The 27,363-nt window shown below is 42.2% G+C and overlaps 2 protein-coding genes across 11 annotated transcripts in view; both read right to left on the bottom strand.

Annotated features, from left to right (window-relative positions):
* Positions 1-6,001, bottom strand: part of cacna1bb (calcium channel, voltage-dependent, N type, alpha 1B subunit, b) — a 183,198-nt gene extending 177,197 nt beyond the window's left edge. Inside the window, exons 1-2 of the mRNA XM_061799308.1 lie at positions 5,828-6,001; positions 2,395-2,695 (exon numbers count right to left, since the gene is read on the bottom strand). Coding sequence (XP_061655292.1) covers positions 2,395-2,695; positions 5,828-5,888 — 362 coding nt within the window. The 5' untranslated portion in view covers positions 5,889-6,001. The remainder of the gene's footprint in view (positions 1-2,394; positions 2,696-5,827) is intronic.
* Positions 6,002-6,625: 624 nt separating this feature from the next.
* Positions 6,626-27,363, bottom strand: part of ehmt1b (euchromatic histone-lysine N-methyltransferase 1b) — a 66,993-nt gene continuing 46,255 nt past the window's right edge. For 8 of the 10 annotated variants that reach the window (XM_061799315.1, XM_061799309.1, XM_061799316.1 and 5 more), the window contains 12 exons: positions 21,400-21,522; positions 21,159-21,260; positions 17,656-17,760; positions 17,427-17,581; positions 15,044-15,214; positions 13,028-13,172; positions 12,860-12,937; positions 11,841-11,956; positions 11,601-11,687; positions 11,271-11,349; positions 10,734-10,909; positions 6,626-7,733 (listed from right to left, as the gene is read on the bottom strand). In XM_061799315.1, coding sequence (XP_061655299.1) covers positions 7,544-7,733; positions 10,734-10,909; positions 11,271-11,349; positions 11,601-11,687; positions 11,841-11,956; positions 12,860-12,937; positions 13,028-13,172; positions 15,044-15,214; positions 17,427-17,581; positions 17,656-17,760; positions 21,159-21,260; positions 21,400-21,522 — 1,527 coding nt within the window. In that variant the 3' untranslated portion in view covers positions 6,626-7,543. Of the gene's footprint in view, positions 7,734-10,733; positions 10,910-11,270; positions 11,350-11,600; positions 11,688-11,840; positions 11,957-12,859; positions 12,938-13,027; positions 13,173-15,043; positions 15,215-17,426; positions 17,582-17,655; positions 17,761-21,158; positions 21,261-21,399; positions 21,523-27,363 lie in introns of those variants that run through there. The other 2 variants (XM_061799313.1, XR_009792062.1) reach the window with 2 other exon arrangements.

The following is a 27,363-nucleotide window of genomic DNA, read 5'->3' as shown; positions in this document are numbered from 1 at the left end:
GAGGTCGGATTACGGACCAATCAGACGACAGCGATTCCATACTGGCCTGTTTGAAACAATGTATAAAGTCTGGGGTAGAGTCAGATAGTTTTTGTTCGACTACTTTATCTGCTAAGGATAAGATAGAGTAGTTACGAACCCAGAGCTCTGCAAATGTATAGACTCCTCTGTCAGGAATAAATTGGTTGGTTTTGATACATTGTTGTGAACGAAGTTCTTTCACGAAAACGAGCACGCTTGGAACCACGGGAGTTAGGAGATTTTAAAACACAGGTTCCTTCAACCCCAAGTATTTAAAGTCCTCCACTCTTGCTATCGCTTCTCACTGCAGCCTCACTCTTCCCCCTGGGGGGTGACCCTCTCATTCATGCACATATATTCTGTTTTACTTCGGCTAATCTTCTTTCCTCTGCTTTGCAGTGCATGCCTCCATCTTTCTAACTGTTCCTCCACCTGCTCCCTGCTTTCACTGCAAATCACAATATCATCTGCAAACATCATGGTCCACAGGGATTCCATTCTAACTTCATCTGTCTGCCTATCCATCACCACTGCAAACAGGAAGGGGCTATCCAGCACACTGCTGGCACCAGTCAACATATTTCCATCTCTATCCTTAATCACCCGAACCTGCTGCACATCCTTCCCATCTCTCTCTCTCTCTCTCTCTGGCCAGCCTGTATAGATCCTTTTCTCCTTCTTTAGTGTCCAACCTGGCATACATGTCATCATATGCCTCTCGTTTGGCCTTTGCCACCTCTACCTTTGCATCTCAATGTATTCCTTTCGCCTCTGCTCAGTCCTCTCAGTGTCCAACTTCTTCTTAGCTAACCTTTTTCCTTGTATGATTTCCTGTACTGTGAGGTTCCACCACCAAGTCTCCTTCTCTCCTTTCCTGCCAGAAGATACACCAGGTACTCTCCTGCCTGCCTCTCTGATCACCTTGGCTGTAGTGGTTCAGTCTTCTGTCTCACCTCTTCCCGAAAAGCCGCACAACACTCTTCCTTTCTCAGCTTCCACTACATGGTTCTTTTCTCTGCCGTTGTCTTCTTAATCTCCCTCCCCACCACCAGAGTCATCTTACACACCACCATCCAAAATGAATCTTATAAGGTAATATAATTCCTTCATTCAATGTATACTATACACACACACACACACAATTTTGGAATGTTCAGCTGCTCATTTCAAGGCAAACGCCACTCTTTTGGGTTCATACATTTTTAAATCTGACTTTAACATGACTGGCTCATCAGTATTACAATATTCAAAATGCAGCGTAACTAAAAGCCCTCATAGCTAGCACTACAAACCGGGCCTGTTTATGGAACATTAATTACCAGTGGGAATTGTTTCATGCACGCCGGTTACCGGAGATGATGCTGATGCTTTGAAAATTAGATTGTAAAGATTTGTTGAAAAAGAAATCTCATTTACAAGCAATTATAGGGGATTCGCTGGGTTTAGCTTATATTACTTAAACAAACAGAATACGCGACGCACATACATACATTCACACTTTTTGTACATACCGAACTTGCACGTTGCACGATTGTGATTTTACAAATCATGTTTCACTTTTCGGATAAACCATGAACCCAATTTCACAAGCTACTCTGTGACAGTCATCTAGTGGTTAATTCGACATACTGCAACTGTATATTTCTGTGGAGAGGTTTTTGTACCACACTAAATCAGAATGATAGGCTTAAAAAATTCAAGAAGCCTTTCAAAATATATAAATAGATAAACCCTAGCATTGAAATATTGGAGGTGAGCTCATCGGTACATAGATTTGGATCCAGATGTACAGTTTATGATTTATGCAAATGTAACATTTATGCTCGCCCATTTAAAACATTTTCTATTTCATAACATTTTGTTTATCTTTTGATACGTGCATAAGATTGCACTGATTATGTTGGGACATTTTTAAAGCCCATTACATTTTACACTATTTCAAATAGGATAAATAATAACGGGCAGGATTAAATACATTTTATGAATTTATATCCGCATATACTGTACTCGTATACTTTTTACTTTGTGCTTTGCTTTTCCATTGTTTCTGGATTTGTCCATGAGTTCTTCTTTTGTTTTGTCTGAAATCTGACTGTAAATTGCTCAAACATGGGCTTGACATTCATTATTATTTCTTAATGGATGTTATTAGACGAGTTCGAGTTGTTGTTTTTTTCTTTTTGATTCAGTCAAAATTCATGATAATAGGCTATACGATTGTCGATTATCGTGGACACAAAAACCCTTTTAATGGGGTTCATTTCATATACAGGTCATTCATTGCACATGTGTATGTTTTGATCAAATAAGCTAATATGTATTACATTGTGCCCAAAGTCATAATTGTGTTTTTGGTTCAGAGGTGTGAATTACCTTCCGGGCCACCGTGTGCTTGTCTCCATCTCGTGCTTCCGGACAATCTGACACAAACCATCGCCGGTGCCCACTCTGCTTGCTCCATCCAAGTGCATAACCGTGTCATACTTAGTAGTGTTGGTCTCACAGTGTTTCCACGAAGGCTCCTCTGGCTCCAACGTTCCAGCATGCCCACCGGGAGGCTCCTTCACCTGTCGTCTGGGTCGAAACATCCGGTCACGTGCCGGCGCCCAGGTGTCCTCGTACTCCGCCCCCAGGGTGAGCATGCGCCACGAGCTAAACGTGGCTGAACGCAGTGCTGATGAACAGAGCGGACACTATAAAGTATTCGGTTGCCCAATAAACAGTGAGGGCGCGGGTGGAGAGGTAACAAAAAAGTACAAAAATGGTCATTTGAGTTACTGTACTTAAGCAGGATATATATATATATATTTTGTTTTGTTTGTTTTTGTTTTTTACATAACTGTACTTTATTTGAATATGTATTTTCCCGATGACTTCTTTTACTCCCTACATATGAAAACAGATCCAATAGATTCCTCCTTACTTTGTCCGCCACGGATGACGACACAAAGTAAAAGAGAGTCAAGTCAAGCGCGGTTAAGATCTTGATTGATTTGACATCTTGGGGTAGTACTGTAGTGCTATACCTCCATTTTGACTTCAGTACAGAGGGCGACTACTTTTGCTTCCTCTGTCATACAGTACCTTCAAGCACCCTGACCTTCATTCAAGTCGACTGTGGGAGGTTGTAGGCCTCACCCCCGTTTCATTGGCAAACTGAGGAATACTACACTTCACACAGTGTACAGTGTGTGTCATCTCTTTGGAGAGATTCCCTTTTGACTTTCTCAGAGGCAACACCGTATGTACAGGAGTGCTGGTTTGCTTTGAACAAATCACTGACATTGGTTTTCTTTTCAAGCATCTGATGGTTGTGTGGTTTGGAAAGCATGCGCTTTCATCCCAACACGCTATATTTCGGCACCCGAGCACTCTAGTTTCTGACCAGGCTCAGCGGCGCTTTCCGCCACAACTTGTCTATCTTCCCTGCAACCGCGGCAGACATCATCTCCATGAGGGATGTTAATTGCCTTCAGAGGGCCCACTCTGACTCCACACACTGTGAACTAACAATGCACTTGACGGTGCCCTCTAACAGCTTGAACAACGGTGCACAGGAATTGCAGTCGAGGAATTACACATGCCACCTGCACAGTGTTACAGACTGCTACAGCTCCCTATCCAGGGTTTTACACTGCTTGTCAACTTATTTGCCCCCACTTTCTTCATAAGATAATAAATAATCAAACTGCTACAAGTCATTAGAGGAAAAACAGTGGGTGATTTCTCATTTTCTCTACTTTTGTCACTTTGTGACTGCACTGAATCTCAGGTATGAATGCCATTTCTTGTACTTTGAAATGAGGTTATTTTGTCACACTTCAATGACTCATTCATAACAAGCAGTAGCTTGTACTTGGTCAATTACAAGTGCAATTCAATACAAATACTTTATACCAGTGAGTCTCAAAGTGTGGTATGAGTACCACTCAGGGTAGGTGGGAACCCTTTAGTGGGAACAGTTCAGTTCAGTCATGTTCAGACTACATACTGTAGCTAACTCTAATATTACCTACATTTTTTAAACGTTACATTTTCTTTTTTTATGAACACTTGGACTTACTACACGACTGTATGTTAACGTTATGGTGGTATTTGGAGAACTCGGCATTTTTTCTAGAGGTGGTACTCGGTGTAAAAGATTTGAGAACCACTGGTTTATATGATGACTAATGAGCAATTTAAAGGCAGCTTCAGCTTTCATAAGACCTTCCCATGCAAAAGCTGCATGAATATGTCTGTCATTATCAAGATTGCGTTGAAACTGTCTCTCAGACGTGAATTTGACCATACTGTAGATTGAATATAATGGTTGTAGTTTACAGTGTTGTTGAGCTGGTCTATATCGTACTTACTGTATACGCGTTACTAATATTTCGCTTCCCTAATTTACCGATAGTACATGAGAAGAACAAAATATCAGAAAGAGCGCTCAGTGTGATGCATATCTAAACCACTGACACAGCAAACTAATAGTGTCACAACCATTTGTGTACTATCCTATTCTAAGCTGCGACCAAACGCTTGGGCAGTGAATTCCAGCTTGTGTTTCACTCATTTTGCTGCTTCTTAAAGTGCATACACCAAACATACAGTCTACTGTGTGTATATATATATATATATATAAAATACTATTCCTAAAATCAAAAGTAAAAGCTTATCAACACCTCAATGTGGTTCCTTGAATGCGGATCATTCACATGTTTTCTGAAGCTGTGCAAAATTGAAATCATTTTGGGAATATGTCACTTCAGAGCTGACGAAGCTTAGTGCTTGGATATAAAATCTCAATGACGTGTTACATTGTACTTGGGACTCAGACAGAGGATCGCGTTTTGATCAAGATACTTCTTGAAGAAACAGTGGTTGGACAGAATAATACAAAAAGAAAGAAAACGGACTAATTTCCTATAATTGAGGGAAGGTTTGCTAAAGAAAATATGACAGAAGTGGAGAGTATATTTAGAAAAAGTACAAGGATAGTGCTATTTTGTATGAAAACATTTTTTAAGAAGACACAAGCTTTTAAGTTAGATATACACTTCCCCCCCTTTTTTGGGGTTGCCTAACTTAACTTTAGTTGAAAAGTCATGATCACGATTATTTTGAGTGATATTGAAATTACGATGAATAAACACCATTATTCAATGATTTTGACGTTATTATTAACAACCAAAACTCAACTTTAAATAGAACTATATAGAACAACCAGAAAATAAATTCATTACAAGTAAAATAATAATATATTAAAAATAGAAATAAAAAAACAAATAGAAATAAATACAGCCATGACACCAAAGATTGCCACGGCAGGCTTGACTGTACTGTCTATTATATATATATATGTGTTTGTTTGAAAAGCGTCCTCTCCTTATTCTTGCATTTAGCAAATACAAATAATGTTGATAACAGACAAGCAAAGACCAAAGGCATGAAAAAGGTGACAGACCCAAAAACAAAAACATCCCCGGGCTCCTGCAGAAAATGTTGGGGATTTTAACATAGATTGAGCAATCTGGAAGACTTCAAACAGAAAAACATTTATTTACACCGCTCAAGCATATGTTGATGTACATATTTAAGTTTGAAATAAAATTTGCCTCATTTCTTTGCTTTTTTGTTTGCAAAGGTCTTGCATACCTTAACTGCGTATTAGTGATCACTTTGTAAGGACTATGACAGTTGTCCTGTCATTTACGTACTTTTTTCTGATAAACATATGCAAAAAGCCAAAAAGAGCATGATCATTGTGGCATGTTACTGTGCGTCTCAATCTTTCCAAACGAAAAAGAAGAAAAAAACTTACCATAAACCACAGTAGATCGGGTCTCTGCCCATTTCGAGGAGTGAGGAACTGTTCTCTTCATGACTGTTTACATACAACCAACAAGCATGAGTGGATGAAAGTGAAATGAGTGGCACACATATCAAGGTTCCGTCTGCAGGAGGCTCCGGTGCCAGGGTTAGGGCCTAGACACACACACACACACAAGCTTCTCCCACCTTGGAATGCGGAAAAGCCGCTTCCTGTCAAGCCATGTTTAATGCCCCTATCATTAGAATCCTCACTGAAATTTTTTCGGGATTCAGCGATCAAAAGCTTTGAAGTGTTCCTTTCGGTAGTCAGGAAGGGAACAATCATCGGCCCATTTGTAAAAAAAAGATGGTTTTTTACATTTGGCTCTACAGCATTTTGAATCTGATCCAAAGGAATTTCTTAGCTTCCTGTTTTTGCACTAAGCTTGAGGACATCATTACTATATATTGTATCCGTTATCATATATGGGAATGTCAATCAATTGCGCTACATAGCAAAAGTTTGCTGCCTTATCTCTGTAGCCTTCTGTATTAACGCTTATTTTGGCCTTTCGGCAGCCCATCACATCAAAGCAATTTTCAAAGGCAAATTTAGCGTGGCAAATGTCATCCCAGTCTTCATTCTGTCTGAACTTCCTGCGAGTTCTTCCATTCGTAAAATATTTCGGTCATGTGAATGCCTTTAAAGGGAGGAAGAAAGGAATCTCTAAATAGGAAATGCAGATAGGATGCTAAAGCAAAACCCTGTCACAGACAGTGTTGCCCCCAGAGAGTAGCTCAGAAGAAATGCATTAGTAGTAAATTTATTGAAAAAGATACAACCAATTCAAATGATGTTTCACGGTCCATGAATATGTAACAGAAAATAATGGTAGTGCATTTCTGGAACCTTTTTTTTTTTTTTTTTTCTCAATCCGAAATTTTGCACAATCGTCACTTCACTACCGACGTTTAAAAAGATAAGTTGGCAAAATCATAGAAAAAAAGAATAGGAACAGAACCACTAACAAGTACAATTGCAAAACTGGAAATAAAACAGAACATTAAAAAAAACAACGTAAGGTTCTCTTATCTTACAAATTCTGTTCACCTGGGTAATGAGCATGTAGGTTTTTGTTTGTTTTTTTTGAAAAAGAGCACCAGTTTTGTTACTCATCTGTTAAAATCGTTCTGCATCAATGAAGTTCCCCTTCAACAAACAAGCTTAACGAAAGGTCATTTTATTCACCTTATTAAGGAAAGACACAGCATCCCTCTCTCAAGTATTTGTACTCAAATTTAACCCACCCTGGCATTATTTATGTATCTTTATCAAAGATTTGGAGCAGTTATCAAATGTTTGATGTGTCTTTTCAAACACTCCATGACAACAGAAATGACATGATGAAGTGATAACTTAAATTTCCATATACAGGCTGATTTTGGTGGAATGGTTCTTGATAAGTGAAAGCAAAAGGCCATTTTCTTCTTCCCAGCGAATTTAAATATGAAATGTAAAGACTGTTTTAATTGTCCTCGTTTCTGTTTGGTAACTGTACATTCTTCAGGGGTCCAATTGTGCATCTTGTTCACCATAACAAAATGTTTTCCCAAGAGTCAAAGTTTGGTGTCTCTATACAGTACACTTTCATCTGCAAAAAGTTACCGGACACTGGGACAGGTGTCCTGAGATCCATGAGAAGCGACGCGTGTGTAAATACGACTTCTAAGAGGGGCTGGAGGGACCATTGGAGGAGCTGGTGTCAGGGGAGGCGCTGGGCTGCTGCTGGTTCTCTGGCGTGCTGTCCGCCTGCAGCGACGTCATGGCCGCAGACGAGTACTTGCACTTGGAGGAGCCACATTCGCAGCTGAACACCTTGCTTTTCACTTCCCAAAAGTGGTCACCGTAATTAAATCTGAGAAGTGGGCAAAAACAAAACAATGGACAGTCAAAAGTCAACATAACCTCAAAGACTTTGTTCGGTACACCTGCTAATTCACTTTAAGATGATGAGGATGATGATGATGATGATGAACTATTTTGGAGCTCTGTAAACCAGGCAATAATGCAAAATAGGGCTAGCTACCTTAGTAGCTAGCTCAGAAAAATGATTAAAAAAAAGAAAAAGTTTACGGCTACATATACAAAGAGGGGATACGCAGGTCTGTTCAAATGCCAGGTTTTGGGGATGTAAAAAAAAATTAGACCCAGATAAATCATTTAATAAATTAATTATGCTACGATTTTACTGTTGACTATTGAACTGTACATTGATCGACTTCGTGGTCGTGTCATCGGACTTGCGGCCGCATCTGTTGGACACTCGGGTGAAAAGAGGAGTGGAGCTGTCAACCGATCAGCACCTCGTAGTGTGTTGGCTTTGATGCCGGTCCGACCTGGCACACCCAAGCGTGGGACTCTGGAGGCAGCTGATGAGTACTGGCAGGCCAAGCGAAATGCAGCTTTGGTGGTGGCTAATGCAAAAACTGGGGCGTGGGAGTTGGGTGAGGTCATCATAAAGAACAACTTCCGGACGGCTTCAAGGAAATTCTGGTCCTCTATCCAGAATCACAGGAGGGGGAAGTAGCGCACCGTCAACACTGTGTATAGTGGCGAGAAGAGCCAGATGAGGTGGCTGAGGCATCTGGTTAGGATGCGCCCTGGACGCCTCCCTGGTGAGGTGTTTCGGGCACATTCCACTTGAAGGAGGACCCGGGGACGAGCGAGGACAAGTTGGAGAGACTATGTCTACCAGCTGGCCTTGGAACGCATCAGGATCCCCACGGAAGAACTGGATGAAGTGGCTGGGCTTCCTTGCTAAAGCTGCAACGCTGCGACTCAACCACGGATAAGTGGAAGAAAATGGATGGCTGGATTTTACTGGTCTGGCCTACTTTGACACCCGTGATTTAGATTTAGAAGCTGCCTGTTGAGGACTTAAAAACGGGATATGCGAGTACAATGATCCTCTTGTTCACTTGTCCAAGGAAAAAAAAAAAAATCTATATTTTTTCTTGTAACATTGAAGCTATTATCACATTCACAAGTGCCGGTGCTCAAAATACTCAACCAGTCTAGCAGGACGAACTTTATTGGTTCTTTGGATAGCAGTTTCCAATTGTGCTGACCTGATTGTCAAGGGACTTCCAATGACGAATTAGCCTTAAACATATACAGCGGGTACGGAAAGTATTCAGTCCCCCTTAAACCTTCCACTCTTTGTTATATTGCGGCCATTTGCTAAAATTATTTAAGTTCCTTTTTTTCCTCATTAATGTACACACAGCACCCCATGTTGACGGAAACAAAACGCAATTGTTGAAACTTTTGGAGATTTATTAAAAAAGAAAAACTGAATTATCACACAGCCATACGTATTCAGACCATTTTCTCAGTCTCGTAGAAGCACCCTTTTGAGCTCATACAGGCATTTGTCTTTTTGGGAATGATGCAACAAGTTTTTCACACCTGTTTCCAGTTCTGTCAGGTTGGTGAACATTGGTGGACAGCCATTTTCAGGTCTCTCCAGAGATGCTCAATTGGGTTTAAGTCAGGACTCTGGTTGGGCCATTCAAGAACAGTCACGGAGTCGTTCTGAAGCCTCTCCATTATTTTAGCTGTGTGCTTAGGGTCATTGTCTAGTTGGAAGGTAAACCTTCGACCCAGTCTGAGGTTCTGAGCACTCTGAAGAAGGTTTTCGTCCAGGATATCCCTGTACTTGGCCGCATTCATCTTTCCTTCGACTGCAACCAGTCGTCCTGTCCATGCAGCTGAAAAACACCCCCAGAGCATGATGCTGCCCCCACCATGCTTCACTGTTGGGACTGTTTTGGACAGGTGATGAGCAGTGCCTGATTTTCTCCACACATACCGCTTAGAATTAAGGCCAAAAAGTTCTAGCTTGGTCTCATCAGACCAGAGAATCTTATTTCTCACCATCTTGGAGCCCGTTTGCTGTTTTTTAGCAAACGGGCTTTCATGTGTCTTGCACTGAGGAGAGGCTTCCGTCGAGCTACTCTGCCATAAAGCCCCGACTGGTGGAGGGCTGCAGTGATGTTTGACTTTCTAGAACCTTCGCCCATCTCCCGACTGCACCTCTGGAGCTCAGCCACAGTGATCTTTGGGTTCTTCTTTGGCTCTCTCACCAAGGCTCTTCTCCCCCAATTGCTCAGTTTGGCCGGACGGCCAGATCTCGGAAGGGTTCCGGTCGTCCCAAACGTCTTCCATTTAAGGATTATAGAGGCCACTGTGCTCTTAGGAACCTTAAGTGCGGCAGAACTTTTTTTGTAACATTGGACAGATCTGAGCCTTGCCACAATTCTGTGTCTGAGCTTTTCTGGTCGTTCCTTTGACCTCATGATCCTCATTTGCTCTGCCATGGACTGTGAGCTGTAAGGTCTTCTACAGACAGGGGCGTGGCTTTCCTAATCAAGTCCAACCAGTATAAGCAAACACAGCTGGACTTCAATGAAAGTGTAGAACCATCTCAAGGATGATCAGAAGAAATGGACAGCAGCCGAGTTCAATATATGAGTGTCACAGCAAAGGCTCTGAATACTTATGGCTGTGTGATATTTCAGTTTTTTCAACTATATATATATATATATCACATATTTCAATAATTCCGTTTTTTTTATTTCAATATGGGGTGGTGTCTGTACATTAATGAGGGGGGGGGGGGGAATGAACTTAAATAATTTTAGCAAATGACTGCAATATAACAAAGAGTGAAAATTGGAAGGGGGTCTGAATACTTTCTGTACCCACTGTACATCATAAACTAAAGCTTGAGAAGAAAATGAGTGGTCGTTGTTGAAAAGTTAATTTTTAAACTTTAAACCACCACGCTAAACCGGACAAGAGTAACCATAGACTAGAATTTGAAGTCATAATAAAGAAAAAGAAGCCTTCTTACCCCAGCTCTTCTCCTGCCTTGATGTTTTCACTAGCAAAGAAGGCAATGTGTGGGAAACGCAGGTCCTGGTGTGTGGTGAACACTCTGCAGGCAAACAAGTTGGGCTCGCACATGTGGTTAAGGAACCGGCTGATGTTTCCATAGAAACGAGCATCGATGCAGTAAAGATCTTGTGGCTGAGAGGCAAAGATATAATAAGACAGCTTTAGAAATAAGGTGACAGTCCATCGCTGAAATGAAAATACATCACATGGCAGTAAACTAACAACAACAACAAGATCAATTACAGACAGTCAAGCCACCCTACCACTGGACTACTCAGTATTCCAAAAAGTCATCCAGTATGGATCAGTTATGATGATAAGTACCCTTGCTTATTACTCTTGTAAATGGACACTCTAGACCAGAGTAATGGACCACCAGAGCAGCAATGTTACTTTTAATCCACAAAAAAAAAAAAACTCTTCAGTTAGGGTATGTTTTTTTTTTTTTTTTTTTTTTTTTGAAAGACGGTGAATAATTGTGACTGTACTGTACCTTATCATCTAAACTGAAGAGGTAGGCATCGTTTTGCCTCATCTCAGCTTCTGCTTCAGAGATGATCTCACCTACGTACCTGTTGACAAGCAAGATGCAACTTCACCCACATGCTAATACTCTTTACAAGACACAGCCCTGACGGTCAAAGATTGAACGGATTTAAGATATAACTCAGTTTGGTGAAACTGTGTTAATAATTAAACCAATAATTCATTACAAACACATGCATCAAGGAGTCCTGCAAAATCCCAAAGATAAAATCTAGAACCAATAATTATCCAGTACACGTTATCATCCCGATGCACACGAATTAATTGAGAGACTTACTCGCACACAAAGGTCCCTTGTGGTACGTCTTGACGCGCTCGGACACCCCAGCCCTTCTTACTGGTCCTAAAGAGCTCAAGCCTGGTCCTGGGTTACATGACATATTATTGGTTCTCGCTGGATACATTCAGATATTTGAATTGTGTCGCTCAGTCCAACAATCGAATTCTATGTTTGCAACAAACCAAAAGAGATTGCTTTTATAGTTTAGCTATACAAATACTATAAAATCTTCTCTACCTGAGTCCATTTTGCACCACCCTGTTCCTGCAGGTCCTCCAACAGGAACAAGCATGGTTACACTCAAAGATAAGAGGGGGCTCCTCGCGGCAGAATTCAGGTAGAAGACAACCGCCCTAAAAGTTCAAGATAATCACTGATTTTAGAAGGATAAGGCCAAACACAGGACCTACAGTATGATGTGAAGCAGCAGACTGCTACACCTCAGCAAAATGCTGTGAAACCTCTGATAGGCTGCTTAAGTGTGATTACTACTTTCTCCAAATGTGATTTATGTTGGTAGAGCAAATCCGACAAAGCTGACTAAAAAGTAATGACATTGCTTTGTTTTTGCTGTCGAAATTCTAAAAATATCATTGGTGTGAATGTGAGTGTGAATGGATGTTGGGTATATGTGCCATGAGATTGGCTGGCACACCAGTCCAGGGTGTACCCTGCCTCTTGCCAGAAGTCAGCTCACTAGCGACCCTAATGAGGATAGTGGTAGAGAAAATGGATGGGTGGATGTTTTTAGTGGGGCTCAATAGCCCCTTTCATACAAAGTTTCCCAAAAATAGATGAATCAGAGGCGTAAAAGAGATGGCCTTTATTCGCCTGATCATATTAATAGATGTGTAGGGGCACCTGGTGTGACATATTTGTCAGGTCGAGACTTGCTTTCAATGCAAAGGGGCATAGACTTCACAGCCACTTTCTGCCATGAAACTTTCACACAGCTGTGTTACTACCTTGAAAGCCGGAAAATGTGTGGGTCAACCTCAACCATGGTTCTGTAGGAGTAAGTTTCACACAGAACGCAATGGGAAGTGTGAAAGGGGCTAATGTCTCCTACTTAGTGTTTGGCCTGTGTCCAGCCCAGACTGTACCGTTTCTTTATTGTCTATATCTTCTGGTTTCAACTATCGCTATCCATGAAAGATCAATACTGCAGCTAAAATAAACACCCAACCCTGCACCCATGTCCAAATCTATGGAACTCTCCTAAACATTAAAAACTTCTCTAGTGTTATCCATCTTACCGTATCATACCAGCAACGCAGACTGAGCTGTCCACACATGCAGACACTTGAAGAACAGTCTTCCTTGCAAACGCAGTACTGTGTTGTAATGGACACGAAGAAAAATAACATTGATGAGTTCAGAATAGAAGAGGGATACCAGCTTGATTTTCTCAGGAATACACTTACCTGCAAGTGTGTGATGTTTCTATCAATGTTCATCGGGGAGGTGACACAGTTTTCAAGAATGTACTTGTAGTCATCTGGGTGAGGTTCACTGTCAACAGCATTGACACATGGAAGGGGAACTCTCTCCTGCCCGAGAGCAATATCACTGTACGAAGACCACACACACACACAAGGTTGAGGGTTCCTGGCTGATGTTGCACTTTGCTGCAGTAAGCCCCAACACTTTGGCCATGTCACAGCTTACAGTGGGTACGGAAAGTATTCAGACCCCCTTAAATTTTTCACTCTGTTTTCTATTGTAGCCATTTGCTAAAACCATTTAAGTTCTTTTTTGCCTCATTAATGTACACACAGCACCCCATATTGACAGAAAAAAAACTGAATTGTTGAACATTTTGCAGATTTATTCAAAAAGAAAAACTGAAATATCACACAGCCATAAGTATTCAGAGCCTTTGCTCAGTATTTAGTAGAAGCGCCGTTTTGCGCAAATACAGGCATGAGTCGTTTGGGAATGATGCAACAAGTTTTTCACACCTGGATTTGGGGATCCTCTGCCATTCCTCCTTGCAGATCCTTTCCAATTCTGACAGGTTGGATGGTGAACGTTGGTGGAAAGCCATTTTCAGGTCTCTCTTGAGATGCTCAATTGGGTTTAAGTCAGGGCTCTGGTTGGGCCATTCGAAAACAGTCACAGAGTTGGTCTGAAGCCACTCCTTCAGTATTTTAGCTGTGTGCTTAGGGTCATTGCATTTTTTGAAGGTGAACCTACGGCCCAGTCTGAGGTTCTGAGCACTCTGGAGAAGCTTTTCGTCCAGGATATCCCTGTACTTGGCCGCATTCAGCTTTTCTTCGGTTGCAACCAGTCTCCCTGTCCCTGGAGCTGAAAAACACCCCCACAGCATGATGCTGCCACCACCGTGCTCCACTGTTGGGACTGTATTGGACAGGTGATGAGCAGTGTCTGGTTTTCTCCACATATACCGCTTAGAATTAAGGCCAACAATTTCTATCTTGGTCTCATCAGACCAGAGAATCTTATTTCTCACCATCTTGGAGTGCTTCAGGTGTTTTTTTTAGCAAACTCCATGTGGGCTTTCATGTGTCTTGCACTGAGGAGAGGCTTCCGTCGGGCCACTCTGCCATAAAGCCCCGAGTGGTGGATGGCTGCAGTGATGGTTGACTTTCTAGAACTTTCTCCCATCTCCCAACTGCATCTCTGGATCTCAGCCACAGTGATCTTTGGGTTCTTCTTTGCCTCTCTCACCAAAGCTCTTCTCCCCCATTTGCTCAGTTTGGCCGGACGGCCAGCTCTAGGAAGGGTTCTGGTCGTCCCAAACGTCTTTCATTTCAGGATTATGGAGGCCACTGTGCTCTAAGGAACCTTAAGTGCAGCAGATATTTTTGGGTAACCTTGGCCAGATCTGTGCCTTGCCACAATTCTGTCTCTGAGCTCTTCAGGCAGTTCCTTTGACCTCATGATTCTCATTTGCTCTGACACGCACTGTGAGCTGTAAGGTCTTATATAGACAGGTGTGTGGCTTTCCTCATCAAATCCAATCGGTAAAGTCAAACACAGCTGGACTCCAATGGAGGTGTAGAACCATTTTAAGAATTTTCAGAAGAAATGGACAGCACCTGAGTTAAATATATGAGTTTCACAGCAAAGGGTCTGAATACTTATGGCTGTGTGATATTTCAGTTTTTCTTTTTGAATAAATCTGCAAAACTTTCAACAATTACATTTTTTGTCTGTCAATATGGGGTATTGTGTGTACATTAATGAGGAAAAAAATTGAACTGAAATGATTTTAACAAATGGCTGCAATATAACCAAGAGTGAAAAATGTAAGGGGTCTGAAAACTTTCTGTACCCACTGTATGTTTAACTCATCATAGCCACAATCACCCCTATTTAGTATTTCATGAACTCTATGCCCTCTTTTCTTTCTAGTGTAAATATGAAATCGTGTTTAAGGCCTAAAATGAAAAAAGAAGACACATTTCAATTTGAACCTGTGAAGGCTTTTTTCCTGTGCTTGAATGAACCTGACGTTCTTGGCGTCCTTCTCTCTCCTGTTGGCCTGCAGGGCAGCAAAAGTTTTTGAGTTGTGGCTGCAGCAGTCTGAAGGGGCTTCTCCTTCACGGTTCTTTCGGGAAACATCTGCCCCTCGAGATAGGAAAAGCCTGGAGGGCAGGACAGTTAACTTCATAAATGACAATTGTCTTTGCACATTGACCATGCAAATCTTTAGACTGCCGCTGCTTCGTTGTGCTTGGATTTTGTACATTTGCTCAGTATTTCCTGCTCTCCATTACGGGTGAATGTCTACTGAGAACTCTCGACCTTTCTGCTTCTAATTGTACTGTGTTGTGTGTTCTTTTGGGTATACTTTTTATTGACTTTTATCTACTGTGTTCTTTTACGTATACCTTGTATTGTTATGATGTGAATTGTGCGTCACATTCTTGGCCAGCTCACCCTTGAAAGACCTCGGTCTCAATTGGGTTTTTATTTTCTGGTTAAATTAAGGTTTTAATTGACTTGATTGATGGACTCATTTTGGTTTGCGTTACACTTTTTGCATTATAATTCAAACCACACAAACTAGAATTCTCTCAGTAATTTTGTGAAGAATGCCGCACTGCAAGTGGCTTTGATCTTGCAGTACTGACATGACAGCGTTGCAGCAACATTGCTTTACCGTCACGATCGTGACTTTCTCAACCAGTGAAACACTAGTTGAGAAAAACACACATGCTGTGAAAAAACTATTCAGGGAGAAAGATGCCAATGCAGGCAAATTCATAGCAATTTTCAGATACCATGAAAATATGACCCCTGACATATATATATATATATATATAAAGTATTTAGTCAGCCACCAATTGTGCAAGTTCTCCCACTTAAAAAGATCAGAGAGGCCTGTGATTTTCATCATAGGTATGTATACCTTACCTATGAGAGAGAAAATGAGAAAAGAAAAATCCAGAAAATCACGTTGTCTGATTTTTAAAGAATTTATTCGCAAATTATGGTGGAAAATAAGTATTTTGACAATAACAAAAGTTCATCTCAATACTACCCTTTGTTGGCAATGACGGAGGTCAAACCTTTTCTGTAAGTCTTCACAAGGTTGCTGGTATTTTGGCCCATTCCTCCATGCAGATCTCCTCTCGAGCAGTGATGTTATGGGGCTCTCGCTGGGCAACACAGACTTTCAACTCCCTCCAAAGATTTTCTCCGGGGTTGAGATCTGAAGACTGGCTAGTCCACTGCAGGACCTTGAAATGCCAGTCCTTCGTTGCCCGGGCGATGTGTTTGGGATCATTGTCATGCTGAAAGACCCAGCCACGTTGCATCTTCAACGCCCCTGCTGATGGAAGGAGGTTTTCACTCAAAATCTCACGACACATGGCCCCATTCATTCTTTCCAGTCGTCCTGGTCCCTTTGCAGAAAAACCGCCCCAAAGCATGATGTTTCCACCGCCATGCTTCACATTAGGTATGGTATTCTTTGGATGCAACTCAGCATTCTTTCTCCTCCAAACGCGACAAGTTGAGTTTTTACCCAAAAATTCTATTTTGGTTTCATCTGAGCATATGCCATTCTCCCAATCCTCTTCTGGATCATCCAAATGCTCTCTCGCAAACTTCAGACAGGCCTGGACATGGACTGGCTTAAGCAGGAGGGAGGACACGTCTGGCACTGCAGGATTTGAGTCCCTGGCAGCGTAGTGTGTTACTGATGGTAGCCTTTATTACTTTGGTCCTAGCTCTCTGCAGGTCATTCACTAGGTCATTTTGACCCCACGGGGTGAGATCTTGCGTGGGGCCCCAGATCGAGGGAGATTATCAGTGGTCTTGTATGTCTTCCATTGTCTAATAATTGCTCCCACGGTTGATTACTTCACACCAAGCTGCTTACCTATTGCTTATTGAGTCTTCCCACCCTGGTGCAGGTCTACAATTTTGTTTCTGGTGTCCTTTGACAGCTCTTTGGTCTTGTCCATAGTGGAGTTTGGAGTGTGACTGACTGAGGTTGTGGACAGGTGTCTTTTATACTGATGAGTTCAAACAGGTGCCATTAATACAGGTAACGAGTGGAAGACCGAAGAGCCTCTTAAAAGAAGAAGTTACAGGTCTGTGAGAGCCAGAAATCTTGCTTGTTTGTAGGTGACCAAATACTTCTTTTCCACCATCATTTCCTAATACATTCTTTAAAAATCAGACAATGTGGTTTTCTCGATTTATTTTTATATCATTGGTATACCAATGGTGAAAATTACAGGCCTCTCTCATCTTTTTAAGTGGGAGAACTTGCAAAATTGGTGGCTGACTAAATACTTTCTGCCCCACTGTAAAAGTAAAAGCCTTCACACGACGAGAGCAACTTACACAACACAATCCAGGCGATTCTCCCGAGCAGCTATGTGTAGAGGAGAGTCCCCGTGGATATTTACTGCGTGGAGATCGCAGTTTGCATCCAGGAGCAGCGTGGCAATCTCAACACTGCCAGAGAACGCTGCCCAGTGAAGACAGATGTTTTCTTCCTGAAATTTGGACCAGCATTTTAATTTTTTATTTCTCTGTAACAAGTCCAAAGTGCTGTGTGTTTTCGGCAAACCTTATCCCTGATGCTGATGTCAGCTCCTTTGGACAGAAGCAACTTGACCTGGTCCACATGTTTGTACTCTGTGGCCCAAATCATGGCTGTCCAACCTCCATCATCCTGAAGGGGGGGGGGGGAATCAAACATATTGATCACCTACAGTCAAGTTAAGGTTAAAGCAACAGAGTGTTTGTCACAGAATTGCCCGACCTTTTGGTGTGTACATGAGTGAACAGCCCCTTTCACACAAGTCAAATTCAAAGCCGACTATTTTCTGTCTCTTTTGTGTGTTAAAGGCACCAACACAAAATTTGGGGTTGAAGTAGACCCCTGAGTTTCTTGGAGGCAGAGGAGGGACAGCAGTGAAAAGGAATAAAGGACCGGACTGGTGAAATTTAACACCCAAGACTCACTTCTCGTGCGCTGTTGTGCTGATGGGAGAAGTCGCACATCAGTCGCTGTCCAACAGGTATTTTATATATCAAACCAGATAGTGCATGCATAATATCTGTTAGAATATAATATCTATTTGAACATGCACACAGTCAACAGAAAGGCACAGGCTGACGAATGCTGACACGCCAATTCTGTGTGAAAGGGCCTATTGTTATTTTTATTTATTTTTATTTTTTAAATGGGACTGCCAATTACTTGCAGCGAACCAGACATTGTGAACATTGAACAAGTCCAATTAGCTTTTCTGAACACTTAAACAACAACAAAAATGATCACAGTCAATCTTTTCCTGTAACACTATGCAACAGTAACAGGCCACAACAATGTTATTACATTGGTGTAAATTATTTTCCAGTAACAGTTGAATTCAATGTCAGCTGAGTTTTAAAGGTAGACGTAAAACTTTTCTGTTATATACTCACATATATATATAGTGGGTATGGAAAGTATTCAGACCCCCTTACATTTTTCACTCTTTGTTAAATTGCAGTCATTTGCTAAAATAATTTCAGTTCATTTTCTTTTCTCATTAATGTACACACAGCACCCCATAGTGACAGAAACAAAAACTGAATTGTTGACATTTTTGCAAATTTATTAAAAAAGAAAAGCCCTGTGGAGAGTTTGGGGTACTAGAGCCCTTAATACTAGCTGTCCGGTCGCTGTACGACCGGTGTCAGAGTTGGGCCCGCTTAGCCGGCAGTAAGTCAGATTTGTTATCAGTGTGAGTTGGACTCCACCAAGGCTGCCCGTTTTCACCAAATCTGTTCAGAAATGTCTACATCCAGCTGAGGGAGTCATTGAGGAGTTATGGTTTGGCGGCCTCAGTATTGCATCTCCGCTTTTTGCAGATGATGTGGATCTTCAAATCTCACCGGAGTGGTTCAAAACAGAGGTCTGAAGTAGTTGGGAAGAGAATCAGCACCTTCAAATCTGAGACCATGGCATTCAGTCGGAAAAAGGTGGCGTGCCCTCTCCAGTTCGGGGATGAGATCCTGCCCCAAGTGGAGGAGTTCAAGTATCTTGGGGTCTTGTTCACGAGTGAGGGAAGAATGGAGTGGGAGAGTGACAGGCGGATCGGTGCGGAGTCTACAGTGATGCGGACTCTGCATCGGTCTGTCGTGGCGAAGAAGGAGCTGAGCTGATGGGCGAAGCTCTCGATTGACCGGTCGAGCTACGTTCCTACCCTCACCTATGGTCACGAGCTGTGTGATAAGCGGAAGAAAATGGATGGCTGCATGGATGGATGGATTTTACTGGTCTGGCCTACTTTGACACCCGTGATTTAGATTTAGAAGCCGCCTGTTGAGGACTTGAAAACTGTTCAATACGCGAGTACAATGATCCTCTTGTTGACTTGTCCAAGAAAAAAAAATGTACAAATTTCTTGCAACATTGAAGCTATTATCACATTCACAAGTGCCGGTGCTCGAAATACTCAACCAGTCTAGCAGGCTGAACTTTATTGGTTCTTTGGATAGCAGTTTCCAATTGTGCTGACCTGATTTGTCAAGGGACTTCTAATGACTAATTAGCCTTAAACATATACAGTGGGTACGGAAAGTATTCAGACCCCCTTAAATTTTTCACGTTTCGTTATATTGCAGCCATTTGCTAAAATAATTTAAGTACCTTTTTTTCCTCATTAATGTACACACAGCACCCCATATTGACAGAAAAAAAAACTGAATTGTTGACATTTTTATTAAAAAAGAAAAACTGAAATATCACACAGCCATAAGTATTCAGACCATTTGCTCAGTATTTAGTAGAACCACCCTTTTGAGCTAATACAGCCATTAGTCTTTTGGGGAATGATGCAACAAGTCTTCTCCAGTTCTGTCAGGTTGGATGGTGAACGTTGGTGGACAGCCATTTTCAGGTCTCTCTTGAGATGCTCAATTGGGTTTAAGTCAGGACTCTGGTTGGGCCATTCAAGAACAGTCACGCACGGAGTTGTTCTGAAGCCACTCCTTCGTTACTTTAGCTGTGTGCTTAGGGTCATTGTTTTGTTGGAAGGTGAACCTTTGGCCCAGTCTGAGGTCCTGAGCACTCTGGAGAAGGTTTTTGTTCAGGATATCCCTGTACTTGGCCGCATTCATCTTTCCTTCGATTGCAACCGGTCGTCCTGTCCCTGCAGCTGAAAAACACCCCCACAGCATGATGCTGCAATACAGTCCCACCATGCTCCACTGTTGGGACTGTATTGGACAGGTGATGAGCAGGGCCTGGTTTTCCCCACACATGCCGCTTAGAATTAAGGCCAACAATTTCTATCTTGGTCTCATCAGACCAGAGAATCTTATTTCTCACCGTCTTGGAGTCCTTCAGGTGTTTTATTTTTTTTTAGCAAACTCCATGCAGGCTTTCATGTGCCTTGCACTGAGGAGAGGCTTCCGTCGGGCCACTCTGCCATAAAGGCCCGACTGGTGGAGGGCTGCAGTGATGGTTGACTTTCTAGAACTTTCTCCCATCTCTCAACTGCATCTCTGGAGCTCAGCCACAGTGATCTTTGGGTTCTTCTTTAGCTCTCTCACCAAGGCTCTTCTCCCCCAATTGCACAGTTTGGCCGGACGGCCAGCTCTAGGAAGGGTTCTGGTCGTCCCAAACATCTTCCATTTAAGGATTATGGAGGTCACTGAACTCTTAGGAACCTTAAGTGCAGCAGAATCTTTTTTGTAACCTTGGCCAGATCCGTGCCCAGAGCACCAGAGTTAAATATAAGAGTGTCACAGCAAAGGGCCTGAATACTTACGGCTGTGTGATATTTCAGTTTTTCTTTTTTAATAAATCTCCAAAAATTTCAACAATTCAGTTTTTTCTGTCAATATGGGGTGCTGTGTGTACATTAATGAGGGAAAAAAATGAACTTTAATGATTTCGGCAAATGGCTGCACTATAACAAAGAGTGAAAAATTTAAGGGGGTCTGAATACTTTCTGTACCCACTGTATATATATGCGCGCACACACACACACACACACATATATATTTATATATATATATATATATATATATAATATTGCTGGGGTACCTCATAATTACATTCAAAGTGTTACTAACCTGGCAGTTTATGTTGACGTATCCTGTGCAAAGAAGATATTCAACAATATTGTCATGACCAGACTTGGCCGCTAGATGGAGACATGTGAACCCTTCAACATCCTAAGAGAAGAGAATTTAGTATTGTGAGTCACTAAACACGACAAATATGAATATTACAGCTTTCTGTCATCATATGTTTATATTGTTTAGTTTTTTTTGTTTTTTTTTTGCTGTGGGGCAACAAATGATTGTGAACGACCTTGTGCACAGCGCTGGCTCCAGCTCTCAGCAGGTACATGGCCGTCTCTATGTGGTTGTTTTCACAGGCATCCATCAGCGGTGTTCGATGATCTTCGTCGCAAGTTTCCAAGTTTGCACCAGCCTTTAAGTGGAGAAATACCAATCAGTTTAAATTATTATTAATTATTGTGGAAACAAATTGGGAAAACGGAATAAGATCATCATGTGAAATTTAACATAATATGAACATCTGGACATACTAAACGGGGTTTCTGTTAGGGTTGAGCATCATTTGAATTTGAGTGATTCCGGTTCCTCATTTTCATTCGGGTTCTTTTAGGGGGCTGAGTCAAAAAGGTTTGCATGGTTTTAAATAAGGGCTCTCCAAATTATGAACATGCCATTTTTTCGCAGCCCGCAGCATAAACTAAAATGAACATTTGACTCAGGGTTCTTTATCACCAGTATCTATTTCAAATCTTTGAACTAAAAGGCAGTGTGTGTGGAACTAAGGCATTTGACCTAATATTCATCAATTAATGATTCAGCTAAAAGTTAAATATACCATTGTTAAAACTGTTATTTGTGACTGTTTTATCACGTCAAATGGTTGTGTGTGCAAGTTTTAACTTGACTTTCTGTTTTAAGCATGTACCCTTTTTATTTTGAAAGGTACACACCGGAACTCACCATTTTGGCACGAAAGGTAGCTTCACACAACACCGGTGAAAACGAAAGTAAAATGAGACAGCAAGAAAAACGGAATGGAACTAAGTGCTCCTTTACCTACCCACCGATAAGGATGCTGTGAGACAACGTTCATCTGAAATTTGTCTTAATTCATTGTGATGTAAAGTTGCTAGTTTGACCTTTGGTGAAGTTTTAGCTCAGTGTCAAGCTTGCCATGCAACTGTTTCTACTTTCGTTCCAGTATGGTAAATAATTTATATTTTATTTTTGTGTCTGTCATCTTACGTTGGTTTAAAGAGTAAAATAAATGCTAAAAACCATCAGTGCAAGAGTGCAACCCAGCGTTTAACTTGTTAGGTGCCTCAATGTTGGCATATACGTATTTTATCGTTTATCGTTCACCCAATTGACTTCAGTGATGTTCTGCGCAGTGTAGACTGAGGCTCGGAGCACATCGCGAAAGCTTCCTTTCCACAATATAATCTTATTCCAAGTGTTGCACAGAGGCGACATTTATCTTTTACAAAAAGTTAAGAAACACTTTTGTTCATCGCTGCCGTTTGGCACAAGCACATCTTCGTGCATCTTGTTCTTCATTGGTTTTCGGCACTTTTTTCTTAGGGGTCGGCGGACTGCAGGTATCGAAATTGGGAACTGAAATTTCTAAATTTCAACGATTCCAGGAGAACCGGAATGTTAGTCCCGGTTCCAAACGGTTCTCGATTCTTGATAACCAACCCGAGTTACTGTACAGACCCTTTCCAAAAAAATTCAATATCATGGAAAAATGTATTTATTTCCAGAATCCAATTCAAAAAGTTAAACTGTCATAGATTATAGATGCAGGGCCCACCATTTAAACAATTTCAAGTATTTGTTTATTTTTAACATAATTTGGGCTTCCAGCTCATAAAACCCACAAAATCAGGAATTTAAAAAATTAGAACACTGTGAAGACATCACCATTTACTTCTCTGTTTTTGTAGAAAAAAAAGAAAGAAATTAGGGTCACATTAAATCAATCAAAATATGGTACTTTCAAAATGATATGTTAACCTTAAGAGTTATTTTGTAACCATTGGAAATGTTCAATCTCATCGAATGGCAATGACCTATGGTGTCCCTCAAGGGTCAGTTCTTGGACCCCTCCTGTTCAGCCTGTATATGCTACCCTTGGGTCAAATTCTTCAGAACTTTAATTTTGACTATCATAGCTATGCAGATGACACACAGTTATATCTAGCAGTGCCAAATTCTTCCTCAATTAAACCACACAAAAAACTGAGATAATTGTTTTTGGCAATAAAGGGGATTGATGTTAGTAAATACCTGGAGTCACTCTCTTTCAAAACCAAAGACCAAGTCCGAAACGTTGGTGTTCTGATTGATTCCGACCAACCTTTCAACAGTCATATCAAATCAATTACTAAAACTGCCTGCTACAATCTGAAGATCATATCCAGTTTGAAGACTTGCATGTGTCAAGCAGACCAGGAGAAGCTCATCCATGCTTTTATCTCAACTAGACTTGACTATTGCAATGGTCTTCTGACTGGACTCCCCCAAAAAGAGCATAAAACACCTGCAGCTCATTCAGAATGCTGCAGCTCAGGTTCTGACCAGAACAAAGAGGTCAGAGTATATTACTCCAATTCTAAAGTTTTTACACTGGCTTTAGAATAGATTTTAAACTTCCGCTATTGATCTATAAATCACAAAATGGTTTAGGTCCGAAATACATGAAAGAAATGCTCATGCAATATAATCCCATTAGGGCTCTGAGATCGACAGACTCGGGTCAAATAGTGGAGCACAAAGTCCAAAGCAAACATGATGAAATAGCATTTAGCTATTACGCTGCACACAAATGGAATACGTTACCAACAGAAGTGGCGTCAGTGTGAATGTTTCAAGTCCAGGTTAAAAACTCTTCTTTTTCCTCATGCTTTTTAGAGCATTTCCACTTTTAAAAGATATTTCTTGCACTGTACGCTGTTTAATTGGTGCATTCATTTTTTTTCCTCTTTGTTTGAAATATTTATAAGATGGTTTTTTTCTTTGTTTTTAGATAATTTTATTCATGTAAAGCACATCGAGTTACCTTGTGTATGAACTGTGATATATAAATAAATTTGCTTCGTTTTGCTTTGCTTCAATACTTGGTTGGGAATCCCTTTGCTTGAATCACTGCCTCGATGCGCCGTGGCATTGGCTGGGAGTTATGCAAGACCAGATTTCCTTGATGCTTGCTGTCAGTTCTTCTTTGTTTTTGGGTCTGGTGCCCCTCATTTTCCTCTTGATAAAACCCCATAGATTCTCAATGGGGTTTAAATCCGGCGAGTTGGCTGGCCAGTTAAGCACTGTGATGGCATGGGCATCAAACCAGGTTTTGTTGCTTCTGGCGGTATGGGCAGGGGCCAGGTCCTGCTGGAAGATGAAATCTGCATCTCCATACAGATCCTCAGACGAAGGAATCATGAAGTCCTCTATAACATTCTGGTAGACTGTTGGAGTGACCTTGGATTTAAGAACAACACCATTTACCAATACCTGCAGTGGACATTGCACCCCAACTCATGACTGACTGTGGATATTTCAAACTGGAGCTCAAGCAGCTTGGGTTCTGTTCTTCACCTGTCTTCCTCCAAACCCTTGGACTTTGATTCCCGAATGAAAGGCATACTTTACGTTCAATCGGAAAAGAGGACCTTCTTCTACTTGGCCCACTTGAGACGCTCCCTACATTGGCTCAGGCTCAGAAGTGGCTTGACTCAAGGATGCGTCGGAACATGGTGGTTTTTGAAGCTGTGACTCCCGCCTCTTTCCACTCTGATAATCCACTGAAGCCCATGGTCATCTCTTTTGCTGGTGCATCTTCTCCTGCCACATTTTGTCCTTCCACTAGACTTTCCATTGATATGCTTGGACACAGCACTCTGTAAAAAGCCAGCCTCCTTAGCTATGAACATTTGTGGCTTACCCATCCTATGGAGGGTATCAATTATGGTCTTCTGGTGAGTTGTCAAGTCTGCAGTCATCCGCAGATTGGACCCAACTGAGACAATTGAACCAAACTGAAGCAATTTAATGACACCGGGGAACCTGTGCAGCTGCTTTGAGTTTTAGATACTTAGTGTGTGACACTCAGTTTAAAACATTTATGGCCTGCAAAATTTGGGCTGATGTCTTCACAGTATTCAAATTTTTTGAATTCCTGATTTCGTGGGTTTTATGAATTGGTAGCCAAATTATGTAAAAATAAACAAATACCGTAATTTCTCGTGTATAATGTGCATTACCCCCCCCCCCCCCCAAAAAAAATGGAAAATGGAAAAAAAACATTCACATTTTATAAATGTATGCCGCCACCTAGAGGTTATCAGAAAGGTGTACACTTTCATTTTAATATGCCACCGCCACCGGTCATGAACAAGCTGTACCCTACACTTTCCTTCTAATATGACAGGGATACGTATGACTGCATATATGTACAGTTGTGCTCATAAATTTACATACGTACAGATTTTGTGAAATATTTTATATATATATATATATATATATATATATATATGTTTTTTATTTTTTTATTTATTTATTAAATCTGATGACTGAACAACAAATATCATTAATTTCTTTATGGTTATGTTTTGTTTAATCCATCCATCCATCTTCTTCCGCATATCCGAGATCGGGACGCGGGGGCAGTAGCTTTAGCAGGGAAGCCCAGACTTCACTCTCCACAGCCACTTCCTCCAGCTCTTCCGTAGGATCCCGAGGCGTTCCCAGGCAAGCTGAGAGACATAGTCCCTCCAGCGTATCCTGGGTCGTCCCCGGGGTCTCCTCCTGTTGGAACGTACCAGGAACACCTCACCAGGGAGGCGTCCTGGAGGCATCCTAAACAGATGCCGAGCCATCTCAACTGGCTCCTCTCAATGCGGAGGAGCAGCGGGTCTACTCTGAGCCCCTCCCGGATGACCGAGCTTCTCACCCTATCTCTAAGCCAGGACACCCTGCGGAGGAAACTCATTTCGGCCGCTTGTATCAGGGATCTTGTTCTTTCGGTCACGACCCACAGCTCGTGACCATAGGTGAGGGTAGGAACGTAGATCGACCAGTAAATAGAGATCCAGAGCCTTTACGACCTCCGGGTGAATCTCATTCACCCCCCGAGCTTTTTAACCACCTCGGTGACCTCAACCCTAGAGAAGGAGAGCCCACCTCAGAGACGCCAGACTCTGCTTCCTCATGGGAAGACGTGTCGGTGGAATTGAGGAGGTCTTCGAAGTATTCTCCCCACCGACTCAGAACGTCCCGAGTCGAGGTCAGCAGCGCCCCATCCCCATTATACACAGTATTGATGATGCACTGCTTCCCCCTCCTGAGATGCCGGATGGTGGACCAGGATTCCCTCAAAGCCCTCTGGAAGTCGTTCTCCATGGCCTCACCGAACTCCTCCTACGCCTCAGCGACCACTAAAGCTGCATTCCGCTTGGCCAGTCGGTACCCATCAGCTGCCTCAGGAGTGCCACAGGCCAAAAAGGCCCAGAGACGGGGGGCAATAAGTATACCCACACCTGTTCGGCGCCTCTCACCATGGGCAACTCCAGAGTGGAAAAGAGTCCAACCCCTCTCAAGAGGAATGGTCCCAGAGCCCAAGACATGTGTGGAGGCGAGCCCGACTATATCTAGTCGGAACTCCTCAACCTCACACACCAGCTCGGGCTCCTTCCCTGCCAGAGAGGTGACAGTCCACGTCCCTAGAGCCAGTTTCTGTAGCCGGGGATGGGATCGCCAAGGTCCCCACCTTCGGCCACCGCCCAGTTCACATTGCAACCAACCACTATGGCCCCTCCCACAGGTGGTAAGCCCATGTGAAGGGGGACCCATGTTACCCTTTCGAGTTTTGCCCGGCCGGCCCCCATGGGTGCAGGCCCGGCCACCAGGCGCTCTCCTTCGAGCCCCACCTCCAGGATTGGCTCCAGAGGGGGGCCCCGGTGACCCACGTCCGGGCAAGGGAAACCTAGATCCATTTGATTCTTACTTCATAGGGGTTTTTGGAGCCATGCTTTGTCTGGTCCCTCATCTAGGACCTGTTCACCATAGGTGACCCTACTAGGTCGTGAATCCCCAGACAACTTAGCTGCGAGGATCATTGGGGCACACAAACCCCTCCACCATGATAAGGTGACGGCTCAAGGAGAGGTTTTGTTTAATGATAATGCTTTTCTGAAATGCTTGACCATTTAATTTGAATCCCATTAAAATAAAATTAAATGTGTTTCGCCTGGTCCTT

The sequence above is a fragment of the Phyllopteryx taeniolatus genome, chromosome 15, assembly GCF_024500385.1.
Source record: "Phyllopteryx taeniolatus isolate TA_2022b chromosome 15, UOR_Ptae_1.2, whole genome shotgun sequence".
Taxonomy (NCBI): Eukaryota; Metazoa; Chordata; class Actinopteri; order Syngnathiformes; family Syngnathidae; genus Phyllopteryx; species Phyllopteryx taeniolatus.
Note: the sequence above shows the minus strand (reverse complement) of the source record. Positions and strands in the feature narration are given on the sequence as shown.